Source organism: Oenanthe melanoleuca, chromosome 11 (assembly GCF_029582105.1).
Source record: "Oenanthe melanoleuca isolate GR-GAL-2019-014 chromosome 11, OMel1.0, whole genome shotgun sequence".
NCBI classification, from domain to species: Eukaryota; Metazoa; Chordata; class Aves; order Passeriformes; family Muscicapidae; genus Oenanthe; species Oenanthe melanoleuca.
This window is the reverse complement of record NC_079345.1, coordinates 4453924-4474526: the sequence shown is the minus strand read 5'-3', so window position 1 is coordinate 4474526 and position 20603 is coordinate 4453924. Positions and strand designations below refer to the sequence as shown.

Below are 20603 nucleotides of genomic sequence, written 5' to 3'. Positions count from 1 at the left end.
CAGCAGCCTGGCACGGGCTTCCTCTGCCGTTCTCTGCAGGGGGTGTGAAGGAGCTTAGCGCAGGAGTGAGGATGCTCAACACTGCGATGGTTTGTCACCTACAGGGAGAGGTGGTCACAGCCCGATCTCCGGGCTGCGAGAAGGGGACACGGACCGCAGAATCTCCGCCTTCCCTCAGGTTCCACCGGGGGTTCCCCTCATGGTGGAGGGGCCTGGCGGTGCCCGCCCAGCCTCCTGCCCCGATGAGCCGCGCTGGGCGAGGTTTAGGCTGGACGTTAGGAGGGATTTCTTCACAAAAAGGGCGATTAGACATCGGAGCGGGCTGCCCGGGGAGGTGCTGGAATCACCGTCCCTGGAGGTGTTTAAGGAAAAGACAGGACACCGCACTAGGTGCCGCGGTCTGCTCGACGAGGCGGCCTCCGCTCGCATGTCGGACCCGAGGATCTCAGAGGTCTTTTCCAGCCCGAACGACTCCGGGGCTCCGCGAGGGGCGCGGCGCTTCCCGCGCACCTCCCGCGGCCGCCGCTGCCCGGAGCGGCTCCGCGGCCATTGACGTCAGGCAGGGCGGCACGTGACGGCGGCGGGGCCAATCGCGGCGCGCGGAGCCGCTCCGGCAGAGGGGCAGTGTCGGCAGCGCCCGCCGCCTCCTCCTCCTGCCGCGGCGGCGGCGGCGCGCGTGGGGACCCGCACACACAGACACGCACACACAGAGGCGGGCACGCTCGCACACACACTCACACTCGCACCCGCTCCCACGGGCGCGCACCCGCACCCACATACATGCACGCGCGCCGCCGCACGCTCCCGCGCACACGCCCCGGGGGGAAGGAAGGAGCCGCGGCCGGACGCCCCGCAGCCCCCGCCGCCACCGCCGCCGCCGCCGTCAGGAGCCCCCCGCGCCGCCACCGCCGCCACCACCGCCGGCTTTTGTCCGCCGCCCCCGCGGGAGCCGACCCTCCGCTCGGCCGGCGCCCGCCCGGCAGCATGGACGCGGCGCTGTGACCCGCCGGGGGCGGATTGGGAAGTTTGAATAAGGATTTTATCGCTTCCCTTTCCCCCTTCTCCCCTCGGTGCGGCTCAGTCCCTACCCCCATCTTCCCCGACAGATTTTGTTGTTATTTTTTTTTTTTCTCTTCAGCGTGTAATTTTTTTTTTAATTGCCGCGTGGGGTTGGATTTTTGTTTTTGTTACAGTTTTTATTTTGAATTTTATTTTGTTTGGTCGTGCCCGTCTCTACCCGGCGTAGAGACCGGTCCCCGCGGGCTGCGAGCGCCACCCCCGAGCCGGCCCGCGGGGCTGCCATGGATCGCTCCGGCGGGGGCAGCGACCGCAGGCAGCCCGAGGAGAGCAAGCCGCTGCTGGGCGAGATGTCCGCTCCCGAGGGGAATAAAATGGGTGCCGCGCCGTGCCGGAGAGCCCTGCTCCACTGCAACGGCATGAGGTACAAGCTGCTGCAGGAGGGGGACATCCAGGTGTGTGTCATCCGGCACCCCCGGACGTTTCTCAGCAAGATCCTCACCTCCAAGTTCCTGCGGCGGTGGGAGCCGCACCACTTGACCCTGGCGGACAACAGCGTCGCCTCGGCCACGGTAAGAGCCGGGCCGGGTGCGGCGGGGCGGCCGCGGTGCGCGGGGCCGGGGATGCCCGGCCGGACCCGCCGGGACCCGCCGGTGGGCGAGGGGGGGATCGGCTCCGCTGGCTGCCGGAATGCCGGCGAAAATCCTCAAAGGGTTTTTTTTTCTTCTTGTTCGTAATCCTCTGGATGTGTATTTTTGCAGTTTCGGTGTTGGTTTTTTATTTTAAATAATTCCCCATCTAAGCTACTGTTTCTGTTATTGTTGTTGTTGAATTTTTCCCCTTTTTTTTAAAAAGAAAAATTCCTTCCCCTTCAACACGACTCTGACATACAGTCACCATGCTGAGCCCTTTCTATCCGAAACCAAAGTCGGCAGATACCTGCTGGCACCTTGGCCAAGTTGGAGGTGAGGGAGGTGGAGGATGCTTTTAAACCGAGAGCGAAGGCTCGGGTTGTGCGCGGACTTTGCTGTGATTCAGGCCTGCTCTGGGGGCTCCGCTTTGGCGGTCACAAAACCTGCCCAGATACAAGCAATGTGATTGGAAAATATGGAGATTCCTTCAGGGTTTTTCTTCCTGCTGGAAAATGATGCAAGAGAAAAATGCGAGGTGGTGATATCAGCGTTACAGAAGATGTACAATAGGCGGATACAGTCTTGAAAAATATGGTTTATGTGTTCATATTCAACTTAAAATTTAATGGCCAATGTTATGTGAATATTTGGGAAGTATACAGTGTGATTACACAGATTTTATCTAATAGGCGATTAACAAAACATTTTTTGCACTGATCTTTAATCAGTCGGTACTTGGATCCTGTCTTTTTTTGATTTATATGTAAATGTCTCATTTTTCTCAATGGCTTCATTCTGGCCTTCCTATAGGACACTGATACGAGAGAGTGGATTGGCTTTTGTGTAGATTTCTGTTAATGGTGTATTTCAGTGGATTTCATCCAGCCTGTGCTGTGCTCGGAGGTTGGGTTTTTTCACACCTTGGTACACAGGCATAGTGTGTGTAAATGTCTCTCCTGCATCATGCTCTGCTCTGCTCTGAGTATTCAGAGCAGGTTTTTCAGTGGGAGCTACTTTAACCTTCAGGTAGGCCAGCTGCCTGTTCTCACAGAGCTCTTTTTTGTGCCACAATGACATCTCTGCTTGCCGTTTCCATTGGGCTCTCAAGGATGTTTCCAAGGGAATATTTTCTTTCTTTGGTAGAACTACTGCTTAAAGGGAGAAGGAAGATTTGGTTGAGCACTGCTGGAGAAAGCTCCTGAAAGACACAAGCATGAGGAGTTTTTGCAGTTCTTCATTTTGTTAAGATACCATCATTGAAGAGGGGGAGTTGAATATTAGTGGAGATGAGGCATTTCCCTGGCTGTATCCACAGCTGATTATTTCTAAGCCGAGGAGGAGGATATGGGTAGAGAGAGGCACGATCACGCTTCAGATGTTGTTCTGTGCAATGTGGCAATACCAGGCATGAAGTTGTATTTTTACAGGACGCGTCAAACTCTGCTGGCTGGCAAAGCTGTCACCAGAGAAACCATTTCTGAAAAGATTTCTGAAGTCCTATGGGGCTGTACTTTAATTAACGTTGAGGTGTTCTCATTCCTAATTATTTTATGTGTATAAATAGCAAGAAGATACTAGAGCATGGTGCGTAGCATTGCAGGCTCCATTTTGTTGAGCAGTGCTCTTCGTGCTTGGTCTTGTGCCTTATCATTTTTTACCAGTGCTAACTCACCCTACAAGTCCCGTTGTACACAGAAATATCTGTGCCTTTTTGTTTCAAGTAGTGTCTTTGGTTTCCAGGGGGTAATTAGGGCACAAGGATATGATCTGCATTCACTTGTTGCCTGTCTCTGTGGGTAGGTTTAGCAGGTATCTTTCAGACTTTGGTTCTATGATACCTACATTTTAGTCTTTTTCATTTTGAGCTGGAAAGATGTGATTTAAGCAAAATCCGTGCTAGTTTAACCTCCATCCCCTACAGAAATGGGGTACAGGCACTGTGCCAAAACCTCCTCAAACTGGAGGTAGATATTTGAATGCAACTAATTTGGTTTTCAAGAGCTAAAGAAAAATATCCATTCTGTCCATTGAAAGTGGCCATTGGGAGCACTCAACAGCTTTGATAACAAGGTCATTTTTACACGTGGGGCTTTTGACAGGCAGGATGCTTTATGAGCAGCCAGTAATTAACCTTCACATCATCCCTTTGCAAATCCTCTGGCATGACGAGTTTTACTGCATTCTATAGAACATGAATAAAATTGAACGGGAAAATAACATCACTTTGTTTTGCATTTGAAAGCAAAAGTTGTAATGACAGCTAAATCCAGATCTGGCAAATCATGTCCCTGAGTACAGAGGGTAACTTATTTGTTGATTCTAAACATTTTTTATCCTTTTTATTGTCACTCCAGACGTATATTTGAATTAAATTCTCCTCCCCACAAGCTCTTATTTGTCAGTCCCTGGGCTGCAATATAGAAGTTAGCATTAGTTTGTGTATGGATTATTCATCTGTAGTTTATTCCATGAGTAGACATGGTATGTGCCCACATATATAAGTCTGAATATAGAGACTCTACCTACATTTTTTGAGAGATAACTGGATTTGTTGTTTATTTAGGCAGCTATGATTTTTGTGCTGACAAGATATTTTTTGGTAGCAGAAGTGCTATGCAAGAATGCAATGGAGCTACTGTTAGGCCATCTTATTTTAGCATAATTCAGGGAGGAAGAAATAATGTTCTCTATAAAGTTTATTTTTTTTGATATTATGACAAGTGACTGTTTCAATTAAAATAAGCCTACATTAATCAAAAAACAATAATAAAATAAGTGTATTCTGAATTGGTATATGTACCCAGTTAACAAATGTGGAAAGATATTAATTTGTGGACAGTCCCATAACTGTAAGTGTTAGGATTTAATCTGATTTATGTGTGTTTCCATTGTTTGCTTCATGTGATTATTTCTCAAAGAACTGCTTAAATATAGCACAGTGTCACCATTACAGTTTCACTCGCATCATGGCCAGGGTTTCGTTCTGGTTAAGGGTTTTTTGGAGAAAGTGAATACAGATCTGTAGCTTTTTTTCTGTTTTGTTTTATTACTGTGAATGCTAAAGTCCCAGTAGGAAATTTTGACACTTAGAAACTTTGTTTGTCAGACAGCAGCTTGCCTGGGGATGAATTTGACTTTCTCCCCCATGGGAGGAATAATGTTTATTTTAAAAACACCTACCAAACTCAAATGTAGCATCCTTACTAATTTTTTTACACCAGTGAGATCTGTCCTCGCACAGCTTGAGGAGCAGTGATAGTAAAAACAAATACAGAAATAAAGTCCAATATAATATTTCTTACTTTTTTTGGGGGGGGGAGGGACAGAGGTGGGGTTAGGAGTAACCCTTTCTTCAAGAGAAATGCAAAATTTGATTTTCAGTAGTTTTAAACATAGGTGTCATGATTGTTCTGTGTCTTTAATCTACTTCTGCATTGTCTCCTTTGTGTCTCTGTGCTGCTTTTCTCTTTCATTCTTTCTCTTGCACCAGTGGGGAGTAGCTGTTGAGGACAATCAGTTTTAAAGTCCTGGGTTGCAGGGAAGAGTTGTGATACATATGTATGTGCAGCAGACAAGGAAAGAATAAATAAGTGATTCATTGTCTCTGGCTAGGGATGACCTCTCTAATTCCCATCTGGGAAGATAAGGCTTTATTGAAACCATGAAGTTACTCATTAATATCCCTCAAGGAGGTGGAAGCTTTGGCATTTCATGCTCATTTCACATTTCTCGATTTTGCCTTGGCAGGTGGGTTGGGTGTAATGTAAATGTTTTGTTCAAAGCTGATGGCAATCCTGAAAAGATTTGAGTTTCTTTTGAACATTTTGCTGTACAGACATGGTGTGTGAGGACAATAGTTTATTGACAGGCTGGCTGATCGTAAATGCATTTGCAACAAGAATGTAAGTGGATTAGGGAACTGCATTTGTGTTTTCGTCTAGAGACAAGAACATACCCAATTAATATTAAATGAGGCAGGGCAGGATGATCTGTTTCAAGCAGGAGAAGTGGAGTAGAAAATTGTCTTCTAATTGTTTTTTAAAATTCAACAACTCTGCCACTGCATGTGTTTCAGCATGCTATTACATGTCTTTCCTTCCTTATTTTGGTAAAGATAGAGCAAAAATTCCTATCAAGCTGGACTCATTGTTTAGTTTAGCACAGATTCCCATTAGTTAGAAAAACACACTTTTAAAAATTAAATTTCCCTTTAAAAACAATTAGCTCAAGTGGGAAGTATTATGCAGAGCTCAAAAGTTTCAAAGCAGTCTTACAGGAAGAATTTTTTAAAGCTTTCCTGGAAAAGAAGTATTGTAGTATTATCCGGATTGCAAGTAGAATTGGTTTGAATTTTTAATAATGATAATAATGATAATAATGATAATAATGATGATAATAATAATAATAATAGTCTGTTAAGAAAACCAAGTGCTGTGTTTAAGTCCTGCTCTGTTGATGAGGCTCTACAAATGTGACTTTAGATTGGTGTGTCTGCCATCATTACATGTATAAGTAAATATGAACACATAAATAACAAAGCAATTTAAGATAATTTTTTTATTTATTACAATAATGGAAAGATAAATAACTATTTATATTAAATAATTCTGATGTTTTACTGTTGCAGATGATGGCTTTCACTTGATTAGAAGTGGTACCTGTAGGTTTTGGGTGTACGTATATTTGCCTGTTCTGGGTTGTTGCTGTCTCCCAGGTATTTAGTTCAGGTGCATCAGAAAGAACACTTAATATCATAATTTGCATAAAAGCCATGACAATTTGGAATTCTCAGCAAGTTGAGAACAAATTGCTCCATGTTATCTGTACTGATGAAATTGATTCTCTTTCACAAATAAAGGCAGGCATGTGCCTGCATTAAAAATTTTTTCTGAAGACCTGGTGATTTAATGGAATGTTGCTCTGCTGTGACAAACTTATTTTATTGCTATATTAGTTAGTAGTTTGACATAAAAAAACCTAAAACGATATTTCTTTAAACTTGTTTAATGCCTATCAAACATACCTTTGCATATATAGTTCCTGCAGTGGTTAAAAAGCATATTTATAAGTCAGTAGTGTTAAGGTATGTGTTTATATGTCACAGAGCTTATATAAAATATGAAAACAGAAGCTATATTCATTGACAGAGTGAGAGCTCTCAAGGCTATTAGTGTTAGCACCCAGCCAGTAAATTTTACATGTTCAGGAACATAAATAAAAAGGATACTCAGAAATACTTGTGCCTCATTTTTCGTTTTGGCTGAGGAGTAAAGATGTGGTGCTAGTAATGACGTGGTGGTAATAGTCCCCATGGGAGAGACTGTAAATTGCCTCTGGTCCTCAATGGGACCTGATCCTGCATCAGAACAGGGCTTGGAAGAGCTCAGCATCCCTCACAGGGATGGGCCTTTGTGGAGCTATGAGGTAATACTTCGTTTTTATTTTTTTTATTAGTGGAACATTATAACTGTGATTATAATAGTGATGGGAAGAGTCTGATAGATCATCCAAGGTGGGGTGTAGTCCTGCCAGGAAAGGATGTGCTAAGCAGAGCAGCTGTGGCTGCCCTGCAAGTGTCCAAGGCCAGGTTGGACAGGGCTTGGAGCAGCCTGGGATAGTGGAAGGTGTTTCTGCCCATGGCAGGGGGTGCACCAAGGAGATCCTTAAAGGTCCCTTCCAACACAAACCATTACTATTCTGTGAAACTCAACAAGAACATTGGGTTTTTTTGGAGCTGAGAGTCCCATCCGTGGCAATGTTCCAGTGTAAAAGGTTGGATTTGCTTTGTTAGCAGCTGTGGGAGAGCAGAGGCTGAAGCCTTGGTCCCACCAAAATCATTCACAGAAATGTGTCCACTGAGGCACCTTTTTGGAGGAAAAAGGTGGTAGGTTTAGTACATAGTAAAGAGTGATTTTTTTGGAACTGTTCAATTTATTGTGTATTTGTTGGTACTTTTGAAGTTCCTAGGTAACAGACGAGTTTAACATGATACAATTTCCTTCTATGTTAATAAGCATGGCTAACCTAATAGGGTTTAACTCATCTCCTCATATAGGATTTATGAGAAAAGAGACCTACCTCAAATAGTTCAAGTCTTTTGGAGTCTTTAGAAGTAATTAGATTGTGGGTTGCATGGGTGGATTGTGGCTTGTTTATTGGTGTTTTGAGCAGTACTAGTTGCATCAGTTTTGTTCCATGTGTTCATAGATAACATAGTGCTTGATTCCACAAGCAGCCAGGTGTGTGAAGATGATTGATACTTCAGCACATATAATCCATTCAGAGAGCTTGTGCATGTATGTGCACTCAATAAAATAACTTTTTTTTGCACCATCTGCCGATGCAGTGTCATTGGCAGGGCTGGCTGAGTCAACCCTGGCCTGTGCCATTCGTTTCTGCATCTGTGCCATACTCTGTCAATCCATCTTTTGTAAGCACTTAACAGTTTGCAGGGTCAGGTTGAGAAAAATCTCTGTGAGCTGGCTTGGGAATACTCTCTCTGTTTGAACCTTTTGCAGATTTGTTGTCTGTCTTTTCACTGGATCAGGGAGGTGATGTGTTTCAGTGCATAGTCCACCAGACTGTTGAGGAAGAGGAGAGTGGGAAACGTGGTAGGCTGGAATTGGTGCCAAAAAATGTATTATTAAATCATTGCGTAAAATTTTCCTGTTTTGCACAGTATTAAAGAATGCAGGGACAACACCAGGAAAGGGAAAAGACAATTGAAAAGCATACATTATAACTGAGCATGTCAGTGGTGAGTGAAGCTTTAGCTCTTGTGGTTGTGGAGGAAAACACAAAGAAGTCAGAAGCATATGCTAAGTTTAAAGGCCTTTACTTCATATGCTTAAAAATCAGGAGAATTTAACAGTACTCTCTAGTTTTGGAAGAGGGGACCCATGTTCTAGGATCTGTGGACATTTGTTGTTATTAGTGCTGCCATTTCCAGTACTTAAAGTGATTTGTTGACTTTGTCCTTTGGGCTGTCCCATGACTGATGGGACAGGGCCAGTAGAATGGGAAATACAAGCAGGTAACCTGCCAGGTCACAGACTCTGGTGTCCAGGGCATGAGGGTATGGTGAAGGTTATGTTCTTCTACTTTAATCTGAGCTTTTAGTAAGCTTTTAAATAATATTGAGTGTTCTTCCTTTTTTGGAGAAACTTAATAAAAAGGTGTATGTTTTTTCTGGATTTGAGTGTTTCTGCTAGATATGTGCCATTACAAACTGAGCTTAAGAAACTCGTCAAGTTGCAATTACTGAAATCTGAACTGGAAGTACACTCGGTCACGTACATTCTTGGTCTCACTCTGTTGAAATCAGGAGGGTAATTTGAGGAGAGGGATTACCATTCATTGCCTGTAAGGTGAATGGCAGGATGTGCTGTTCAGAGAGCCAGGAAGGTTCACTGAGGGATCTCTGTGCAGCTCACACTTGGCTGCTGGCTGGGGCTCATGGCTGACTCCACTCTTATCCTGTCCAGCTCTCAGAGCCCCGTTTTCTCCCTCTGCTTGGCAGATCTCGAGGTGCCAAGTGACCTGCAGTGGCTGGAATGGCTCTTCCATGAGCGAGAGGGTTGCTGGAACATTCCCTGTTAGGTAGAACTGGTATAGGAGCTGTTGCTCTGTCACTCTTGTGCCAACATTTAGACAATCCTGTCCTGGAGGAAAGTGAGTTTGTGACATTCAGCTATGGGGAAAACCTCACTCAGAATCTTCCACTGAATCCAATCACTGCTGCTCTGTGGGGCGTGTGCCAGCTCTGTCCTGTCTGCCTTCCTCAGACAAGAGAATTTTATTAAGGAAAAAATGCAGCTTGCTGCAAGTAGCTCTCTTTTCCCCCATTTGGTCTCAAAATTTGCTGAAATGCTGCTGTGGTATGTGGTTGTGGCTGAAGTTTGCAGGAGGGTGGATCAGGGACAGCTGCTCCCAATTCCTTGAAGGCATAGGAAGATGATGCTGCTGCTTCTGCTGTTACCTTGCTTGATATTTGCACCTGTGGCCGTTTTCAGTTCTGAGGCTGTGACAAAGTGAGAGGTTTAAAATGGACTAAGGCTCTCCTGGAGCACCTCTCTGCCATGTCTGCTCAGAATATCTGCTTGTTTCAGGAGTAAGAGCTCTTGCACTTTTCAAAGTATGCTGCAGCTTCCCTAAAGTTCTTGTTCCTATGACTGAGGGATTGTGTGATTATCTCACTGGATGAAAAATTTAAAAGGAATAATTGCTTTCATTGATTAAAAGAGTAATTACCAGGACTTCAAAAAAGATGACTAAAAATGGTTATCTAATGCTTCTTAAACTCTAGATCATTAATTTCTTGATATTAAGAATGGGAATTTTGAATGCTTGGCACTGTCACTAAAGAACTTTTCCTTCTTGGATTTCTAGTGCTTAAAGAAAGGCTAAATAAAATGAAATATTTTTCTCCTTTTGAAAAATTTAAAACTCAGACCTTATTAGCACACAGAAATGGATTTAGGTTTTGTAAGATTTTGTTTGCTAAGATGCCACATGTGGTACAGTAAGTGTTGCCTGAAGAAAGCTGAGATTAAGCTATATCAAAGGGCTTTGTGGAGAATAGATAATTGTGTTCCCAAATGGAATTCTTTCACATTAAATTTTGCTTAATGTCTTTCTTAGACTTAAAGAGAAACTGTATTAGCAAATGAGAATCAGAAATAGTATTTATTTCTTAGAAATAAGTTGTACTTATGAATGTCCATGCATATTTTATGGATGAGATTTCTGATGATGTAAACCCAAAGGTAAGGCAAGAATTTTGTAAGCAAAAAAGTAGCCTCATTTTTTATTTATGTATGGACAATTAACATCAACTGAGCAACATTAGGTAATTGCATTTGAAGTGAGACAGCTCCAACAGTTTTTAAAAGAACATCTTTTTCCCCACTAAATCTCCTAAAGTTACCCCATGGTGTGTTCCCTGCAGTACATTTCAAACAACACTGAGCAGGTATTTCTCAGTGGTGGAGCTGAGATATTGTTTGTTTTGTTTTTTCTCCTCAGTCTTTGTCTGTTTTGGCTATTTGAATGTATGTGGTTGGGATTGGCAGGTGCCTCTTACCATGGCTGGTTCCTACTGTAATGGGATTCTGTTGTACCACAAGAGTTTCTGGTTTGCTACTGTAATGAAATTAGTGAGTATTGTGAGCAGGCTGTTTTAGCTGTGTAGAATAAAACTGAATGACTTAGTTATTCATTTCCAGGGATGGGCATTATTTATAGTAAAGCAGAGACTGCTTTAAAAAAAAAGATTTTGAAACTTGCCAAATGGACTCCAGCTTTTAAAATCAAAATACTAAGGGTGTGTAGGTTTTTTCCATAAATATGATTCTCTGTTTGACCTGTGAACAGAAAAGAAGAGGGATTATTTTTGGCCTGTAAAACAGGGAAAAAAAGATTTTTGGATGAAGGTATAATATCTTCATTCTAGTAATCCTTGGGTTTCAACTTCACGGTGATTCAACCATCTCCAAGTGCTTTATGGGCAGTGTTTTTAAATGCAGGGAAAATGAAGACTCAGATAAATGTAGATCAGAGAGGTTTGTCACTGTTGTTTCATGCTTAGTTTGCAGTTCCTTCTTAGTTGGTGTGTGCATCTGGAGGGCCTAAGGTTGGACACCAAGGATCAGTAGAGCCTTTCTCTACTGCTCCTGATAAATCACTGGTGGGAGCTGGAGCAGAAATGATTTTCCTTTGCATTGCCTGCTAGGCTGCGTCTTCCCTCCTGATTTTTGATGGCTATTCATTTTCTTAATGGTTGTAAATGTCATTAAAAATCAGTGGAAGCGTGGGAGAGTGACTGACAGCAGAACGTGGCCCAGAGTGTCGTGCTCCTCTCACTACCCTTCAATCTTCCTGCAAAGAAAATATCTGCTGGGGAGCCAGGTGCCAATCAGTTCAAGTCTCTGCTTTCTGCAGCATGTGTGCTTTGTGTATTCTCCTAATAGTCACTTCTGACAACCTACCACTTTGCTCTTGCTTCAGAGGCTGTTAAGACTGAATTCAGAAATAAAGAGTAAGTGAGGGAAACCTTGACTGCACTGAAATTTTCAGGATGAGAATGAGCTTGCAAAATTGTTAAAGAAGCAGGGTGTTGCGATTCTTTTTTGTGAAAAGATTGGCAGTTTTCTCCTTTCTCAAACCTTGGATTTACTGTACAAACTTCTTGATGTTGAGCTCATAAATTTAGGAATCCCTTGGGAAGAATATGATTGCAGAGGCATCTTAAAACATCGTATTTCTCTCTGGTGCAATGTAAGCTGTAAGAAGGTAGGAAACTGAAAGTAGAACTTTATGTGGACTTTTAAATAGAGGATCTGTGTAAGACAATGCAGTTCTGCAGATCTTTCTTCTGGTGGCCATGCAGTTCTTGTTGCTGAGGATCTGATGTTGCATTGTTCCTGGCAGATTGAAGGGGTGGTTGCACAAGGAGAGGTTTCTTTGCCTGGGCTGGTGATGCCGGGCAGGGCACGGGATGTCAGTGACAGAGAGTTATGTGCCTGCCTCCAATGCTCTGATGATTGTGGTGTGCTGTCATCTCAGCAGCTTGCTCAGTACCCTGGCTCTGAGAAAGAGGCTGGGAGGAGGGGAATGAAACCATGAAAGGCCCAGTGATTCTTGAAGAACATAATTTGCTTTTGCAGCAACAGTTTCCATCTCCTTGGATGGACTGTGTTGAATGAGATCCATCTGTGTCCTTGTCTTGCTGCTCAGTGAAACGCCCATGGTTTGAGTACCTGCTGATTCCTTGTGGAAGATTAATCATGTTCAGTGAAGCAGTTGTGTTCCCTATGCACAGGACCGTAGAACAGAGAGGTTTATTTGGGTATCTGGAGGAAGAGAAAACAACGTCATGTCACAGATGTCATTCAGTCATTGTTTAAACCAGAAGAAAATCTATGCAACTGCTGTAAACTGCCTTTAGTAAATAGTTATAGTAGCACAATTTCTGAATTGGAAAAGGAGCTTCAGCTTATTTTTTCAATGCAGGAACACTGGTAATTCTTCAGATATTCCTTACTAAAGGAATAGCCACTCCAGCTGTATAATAAGGGCTTGAAGTAGTATTCCCTATCATGTTTGGTATGAAATGCAGCCCCTATATGGAAGAGTGCTGATGAAAGATATTACACAAGTGCAAATTATTCAGCATTACTTTAGTTTTTCTTTCTACTCTTCATGGTTCTTTCAGATCCTCCAGGTTTTTTCTTGCTTTTTTTTTTTTTTTGGTCAATGCTATTACGGTGACTTTTGAGGAAAGATTTTTTATTTTAAACTCAAAATCAGCCTGACATCGAGAGCCATAGAACAGACTCTTCCTCTCCCAGAGGAGCAAATGGTTTGAGTGGAGTCTTGGCACTGAAAATCTCATCTGCTTTGCAATCAAATAATGTGGACACTGAAGCAAGTATAAAACTTGTGTTGGCACAGACCTTTGTTACTGAAGGTGAAAGTAGGGACATGGTCAACATGTCTTGTCTGACTGAAAACACATTTCCTAAGGTTGGGTAATTAATCTTTTGTGATTTCTGTGAATGAAACAGGAAATAAGGCTGGAAAAGCTTGAAATTAAATGAAATGTGCAGGACCGGACATGCACTTTGGTATTAAATATTGACATGCCCCTTCCAGGTAACCACTTTGCTTTTGCAGCCCAGCATTTGCCCTGAAGACTGCAACATCTTCTTTCTGTGGTGTTTATAGTGAAATGTGTGTTGACACTGAGACATATTTCTAGTGGCTTCTTGCTTAACACTAGTGGGCACTTCTTTTGGTGCTATGCCACTGCCTCCCTTGAAATTAATCTCCTGATTTATTGTAAATTGTTTCAAGTATCCCTGGTGACTTGGGTTGACTAATGTACTTTAAATATGGTGAAATCATATAATCTGTTGTGGGAGTTGACTGTGATCAGACTTCTCCCTCATACAGATAGACAGCAGGGAAAAGTACTGAGCCCTTGGTGATGTTACCCAAATGCAGGAGCAGGTCCTCCGTGATCTGTGCCTGTGGATTGGAGTGTGGGTTGGCCAGTTTTTGGATGAGTCGGGGTTGAGGCAGCACTAACTGTACATTATCTGTGTGTTGTGTTCATGGTGCTACAGCATGGCCTGACTGGGCTTGAGGGAGGAAGGGAAAGAAAGGAGGTGATGGGAGGAAAGAAGGAAAGCAGCTTCAGGCTGGAGGTTGGATGGAGCTGTGTGCTCCAGCTGAAAAGGGAAGTCTGAGTCTGTGATTGCTTGTGACTGGAACGTTTTGACTCATCTCTTAGGGATGTTGTCCACAGTGCAGCTTCTTCTCGTGGGGCAGCGACAGCCCACAGTGCCATTGTACCTTCCCTTTTGAACACAGTTGAAAAAAGAAGGGAATGTTTACGTTTGGTGGGTTCTGTGTTTCCTAATGCCTCTTCATTTATCATACCCACTTTAATTGAGATAAAGATGTAGTGCTGTGTAACGTTATCTAGGTTTAACGTCAAGGGTTGGGGAGGTTGTGTCTCTACTTGTCAGATTTTCTTAGCAGAAATAAGAGAACAAACTTACCCTCTGCATCTTCTTGCCTGTACAGTCTGTACCTGGAGATCTTGAGTGCTGCTGTCTTGAGACCTTTGTGTCTGATCTCAGGCTCTTGCTGTGCTCAGATTTCATGTTACCCGGTTTTTTATTTTGGAATTGTGAGAGAAACGTGTACAAACAATGCTCTGCTGTTTCCAAACACTCTGAAGTTTCCCCCTTTGCTTCCTGTTTTTGTAGTGTGTTTGTGAAAAGACCTTGTCTGCTTTGCACTGGAGTTAAGCTTAATGTAAATGCATTCTGCATCAGCTACTGTGTGTTCCAGCATGCAGGGACCCGAGCTGCTCTGCAGCAAGCGTCATTACTCTTTATATTTATGGTAAGACTAGATTAAAAAAGACTGCTGCATGCAAAAGTGAAAGCAGAGGCAGTGTTAAATTGTGCAGTCATGAGCTTATTTCCCTTCCCCCCAGTATTCAATCCAGTTAGTAACCTAGTGATCTATACATGAGGCTTTAATTGGATATATGCCCAGAGTGCAGATTAATATGGAAAAGCTATAAAGGCATGGGTTCACAAACTTTATTTGACCACATGAGGACTGTCTGTGTGATCCCATGTGGAATGTGAGGGATTCTCAAAACAAAGAAATACCTTCATGTGTTTGGGCAGATCTGTGTGTGAGCCACGGGATAGAGAGGTGATGTCTCTGCCTAAAAGTCAATAGCCTGTTCATTAAATAGGGCTTCTTCAGCCTTAGGTGGGGCTTAGGTGCATCTGTGGCCTCTGTGTAATTTACTTGACTTCTTAAATTTTAGTTTTGATTATTGCTGGAGGTTTCTCTTTACAATTGGATATAATCTTGGCTGCCTTTGGAGATAAGGGGGGGTGTGAATCTCTCTGTAGTGAAGTAAAAACAAGCAGATGTCTGACTGCAGCTGGCTAGAGATAAATCATTTCATATAAACTTGCCTGGAGAACATGATTTTACTCTTCTGTAAACCTACACTCCAGAGGGAGGGGAGAACCCCCATTAGTCAATGACACCCTCCTGGCCTAAAATTCCAGTGTTTCTAGTTTGCAAATCACATGAAACACAGACTACTAGCTGTATTCAGCAAAGGCTTTCTCAGTTTTGAAACCACTTGTAACACAGATTTTGTGTCTCTTCTGGGGATTTTTTATTTTTAATTAAAAATACAGTATTCTTAAATGTGTAAAAATCAGCCACAGTCGTGTCCCTATATTCTCCAAGCTAGTTTAATATTGGTAAAATCTCTTTCAAATTGGCATGGTATTAGGATAAATAGTTTGGTGGCTTGGGAGGGCCCTGTTACAGATGAATCTTCCTGACCCATTATGTCATGGAGAGCAGTAAGACATTCCCCTATCAGAACTGCTTTTCCCTTTTTACCCTCTTCTGCATGGTTGTTTGGCACATGATTCAGTTGCTCCCTGAAGGTAGTGGGATGGAAATGTTACCTCCTGTTAGCATAAGCCCTAATCAACATGAAGAGTGGGGAGCTGATGGTAAATATACTCCCATAGTTTCAGAAAATAAGGTAACCTTAATTAAAGTTCTGTGCAAGTAGTTTCAGTTTGTGATTCCAGCCATTTGCCTGACAAAGGCAGGGAATAGTCCTTAGCTCTCTGCCTGCAGCAAGAATATGGGAATTGGAGTGACTCATTCTCAGGGACACAGCAATGGGAATGAGGCACTGCTGTGGTTGCAGATAATTCCCTGGAAGTCTCCGTTGTGCAGGATGCATTAATTGAAGAGATTCATGAGCTACTTAATGTCACATCACTCCATTTCCTCATCAGGGAACTGAAAGTCTCATCTGTGTAGGAAAAAACCAGGATCTCTCTGGTTGCGAGTGAATCTTGACCTTTGACAGAGGTTGTGGGTTGTCCATCACATTTGCCCTGCATTAAACCTCTCGAATTTTCACTTGCCCTCCTATCAGCTGTGGGGACAGCCAGCTGTGTAAAGATGTGCATTTCTGAGTGCCCAGAAATGTGAGCAGGGAGCTGTTTGCTGTGGGTTCTTCAGTGCAGTGCAGCAGGAGGAGAGTTGGTTCCTGTTTGGAACTGATCACCACCTGCACCCATTGAATTGGCCATGGCAGTAGAAGCACATCTTTATGTTCTGGAGAGAGGATGGGATACCCCTGCAGAGACCTGGGAATACATTGATACTGTGTGGTCTGTTCTGGAGTGGATGGGTGCTTGTCTCCTGCAGACAGTAATGTGTTCCTGGTGGGTAGATCTGATGCCATGTGTAGGCAGCAGAACATAAACACTGCAGCCCACCATTTGCAGATTTAAACTGGAGAAGAGAACGTGCTACACTTATGGAAATCAGTCTTGCTGTGTGTGATATCACAGTTTTCAGAATCAGATGTATTCTGGTTTTGCCCAAGTGCCTGTTTTTCTGACTTTTGCAGGCTTAGGTGAGAGCTAGTTCAGAGTGGGTCTTGTGGCATTTGCCATGTGACCTCTTAGGCTGTGCTTCAGACTGAGTTTTTATTAGTTTTATGGCATGGCAAACATTGCACAGAAAAATACAGTTTGCCACTTACATAGTTGCGTGTTAAAAAAAAAGGATACACTTTTCTTTTGACTAGAAATTAACCAAAATCTAGAGTCCTGCATCTTGATTGAATTTTTGGGTGTAAAGTTTATATCTTACATCTTTTGATTTGATCACTGAAAGGAAATGTCCTTTCCTGTGGCTTCATGTGCAGCAATCTAGAGTTTTGGTAGTATCAGTGAGGCTTTAGGGCTGGACACTTTTTGTCTTTCTACCATCTGATTCCACCAGGAGGTCACAGTGGTTTCAGCTGTGTGACTCGAGCTCACACCTACCACAAACAGCCATAACACATTAGCTGTGCTCTTCATCTGTGGCAGACTGGTTAAAAAATAAGAAGTGCCTTTTATATCCACAGATAACTGAATTTTCCTTCATCTGTGCCTTTGGGAACATTTCAGTACTTTGCCTGGCAGTGTATCACTACTCTGAATTGTGTGTGGAAAAATGTCTGAAGGAAATTAAACAAGATGACTTGTGAGCAAAAGATCAAGTCAAAACACTGTAGAGATGAAAATCATTGAGTTGATGAGTGCAGTCTGTGACTGGGAAACCTTTAATGATGCCTGGAGAAAGGATTGACCATAGCAGACAAAGTTGCACTTGAGGTTTCTCTGACTTTAAAAAAAAATAAAAAATCATTCTCTTTATTCCTGTGATCTATTATTTCTGTGGATACATGGCTCGAGGTGTTGCAAGCACATGGGGTCTTGGTGGAAGCCACAAAAGGTTGCCTATCTCAACAAAGTCCAGCTTGAGACTGAATCTCAGAAAATTAGGGTGGAGAGAAGGGGAGAAAAAAAAAATTTTTGGCATTTTATTTGTGGCTTGGCATGTCTAGATCCTGGGAGTTTATTCTATTGTTTTTACTCATAGCATCTTTCTCTCTTGTTGGGAATCACTAAGAGCGATTTGGCATCTGTGCCATACTAGTAAAAACAATCCTAACTACTTACAATTAATGAGTTGTGTAAGCTGGCAGTGAGTGATTTGAGGGGATGGAATAACAACCATAAGGACAATATGAATTCTGCATTGACTGGCAGTGTATGCCAGAGAAAGTGCTGCTTTACTTTTCTGACACTGAGTTGGTTTAGTGTGTGAACTTCTAAATAAGTAGTGCTTTAACAAAGTGTATCAGTTGCTTGAGCTGAAGCCTATGTCTAGGATGGCTTGGTGTTAAAGCAAAAAGCCATATTGAGATCCAGCAAGGGAAAAGAGGATATTTTCAAATGGTTTAGTTTGTTCTTCTAGGAGAGAAAATGGTACTTTAATTTTTCTTATCAACAGTTAATCCACAACAAGATATTTAAACAAAACAAGCTACTTGGACTCATTATTAAAGAGTTGATTTTTTTGGGGAAAACACTTTTTCAGGTTTTTAGGCCACTCTTTGAACTTTTTCTTTAGGATGTATATGTATGTCTAGTTTTGTTGAGGACTGACAGGACAGGACTTCCTTTGCTTTGATTCTTTTATTGGTTGTCATAGAAGTGTGCCAGCCTGTGTCTCTCACAGATGAGCTCACCAAATGAATGGCTGTGCAGGGTGAGTCTGGTTTCAATGAAGATGTTTATACTTGAAGAGCACAGATGGACTTAAACCACAGCCCAGAATCTAAACACCCCTGAGCTCCTGGGGGAGGGGAGTGATAGGAAATTAAATCTGGATTTTATAGCTCAGGCCTGCATCTGTCCTCCTTGATTTGGCTTTATGAGTTATTATGGGGAAGTAGGAGAAGAATATTATCTGCAGTAAAAAGGGTTTGTTTGTTGTTGGATGATGGGGGAAGATGATTTTGTATTTGGCCCAACTCCATTGGGTTGAAAAGACTTTTCTGCCTTGGTGTTGTTGTATGGCCATCACAGCTGAGGTTAATTGGTAGCAGAGATGTTACTCTAAAGTACAGTCTTTAGCAGGAATTTTTTCCTGTTGTTTCTGTACTCCTGTACACTTTGTCTTTTGAAATAAAATATTTTGAATGGGAGCTGACAGTTCTGTCTCCTGCACTGCATGTGAAATGCTGTGATACAGGTTTGGTAGAAGTTTAGAAGTTGGTGCAAATGACCACAAACCGTAGAAGCAACATCAGACCCATGAAATACCAAAGAATTTGCAGATGACACAACTAATAATCTTCAGTGAGGTGTGTCATTGAGCACTGGACAAATGTAGTGTAGTCAACAGAGAATGGGGGGGTGTTCAGTGCAGGAAAAATGTTCTTTGCAGGATTTAGTCTCTGGATTGTTTGCTTTGCTTAAGAACATAATTATTTTTGAATCCTTTTTGCTTCCAAGAAGCCCATTAATTCTTTACTTTCATCTACATTTGGCACTGTCAGAATGCCTCAGAGGAGCTTAGGTGTAAAATGACAATAGCTACAGTATCTCCAGGGTTTTCAGGTATCTGAATGATTTGTTTATCTGCCTGTCTTGCTTTCCTTGGTTTTCTATTCCTGGAGCTGGGCTGCCGGAAATGATGCATGTTGCTGAATGCAGAATAGTCCTTGCTGTGCCAAGGCATGTACTTGGAAGAATGGGATACTATGTCCTATTAATTGGTATAAATAATCAAGGGTATGGATTAAATGAAGTACTGGCTTTTTAAAAGACTTTTTTCAAGTGTATTCCTGGCAAATGGTAGGTACTATGTTTTTAGATGAAATCCACTCTTACCAGAAGTTTTCACTGTTGGAAAATAATTTAAGGACCTGCCACTCAAAGCTGCTTGAGTATATTTGAGCCTCAGCTTTGGTCATAGTCTTGAATTCCACTGTGCATACTCCTCTCCTAGTACTCTGGTTTTGCTTGTTATTTTCTCATAACTATCCTGCTTGAACTTGTATTGGAAGACAGGTTAGGCTAGAATTGCCTTGCCTTTTAAGGAAAATTAATTTTTTAAGCTAAAATGGATTCTTCACGTGCTACAAGCTTTGGGAAATGCAGTTTCTGTGCAGAGAAATTCCTTTTCTGCTAGCCTGACCTGTGTTCTGTGGGATCTTAAAAGTCTTTTAAAGACTTTGCTCTATCAAGTCATTCTCGAAGAGGGAAGAAAGGGACTCTGTGGTGAGTGGAGGTGCAGTGTTGTGCATATTGTGTTCTGTGGACCCCAGCCCTTCACTGGCATCTGCTGTCAGGCAGCTCCACTTGGGAAAGCTGGAGGTGAGGCAAGTGTTGAACAAAAGCAAAATGGTTGATTTCCTTGAGGCCAGGGCTGCAGGGTCCTTCCCCAGCAGGGCCAGGGGCTCCTGTGCTCCTCCAGCTCTGCCACTGGCTCACAGCCCACCAGGCAGAGGCTGGGGAGCCCTGCCTGCTCCCCTCTCAGAGATTTGTTTCAAGGCTTAATCAATTAGCCAGCATCAATTGGAATTTTTGAGACAAATTCATTTGTAAAAGCACTTGGCTTTCTGGGAGAGCTCTGTGAATAATTGGTCCTGTATTTCTCCTACTACCAAACATTGACCATAGCTGTTTCTTTTCCTAAATTCATCTCCTTCCATTTATTTTTGTGAGGGCCTTTCTGGACATGGAGTGCACAACTGATTACATTGCATTTAAGGAACTGTGAAGTGATCAGCATGACTTCTGCCAAATGCATGGAATTAAGATGGAAACAATTAAATGACCATTTAAAAATATTTTTTCCAGTTACATCCTAGGACCCAGACCACAAGAAGAATTTTTGGTAGTGCCACTGATTTCAGTGTGCCTTGGATAGGCTAAAGCATTGTCAAAGCAGAAATATTAAATGATCAGACAGGCTGTGTTTTTATAGGACACATTTGCTGTCCTACTTGCGTGAGAAGTTTGCAGTGATGCAATAATATTG

General features: G+C 42.7%; 1 protein-coding gene across 1 annotated transcript in view; it reads left to right on the top strand.

Moving 5' to 3' along the window:
- The first annotated feature begins 626 nt into the window (after nt 1-626).
- CMIP (c-Maf inducing protein) overlaps nt 627-20603 on the top strand; it is a 130205-nt gene continuing 110228 nt past the window's right edge. The window contains exon 1 of the mRNA XM_056500524.1: nt 627-1589. Coding sequence (XP_056356499.1) covers nt 1302-1589 — 288 coding nt within the window. The 5' untranslated portion in view covers nt 627-1301. The remainder of the gene's footprint in view (nt 1590-20603) is intronic.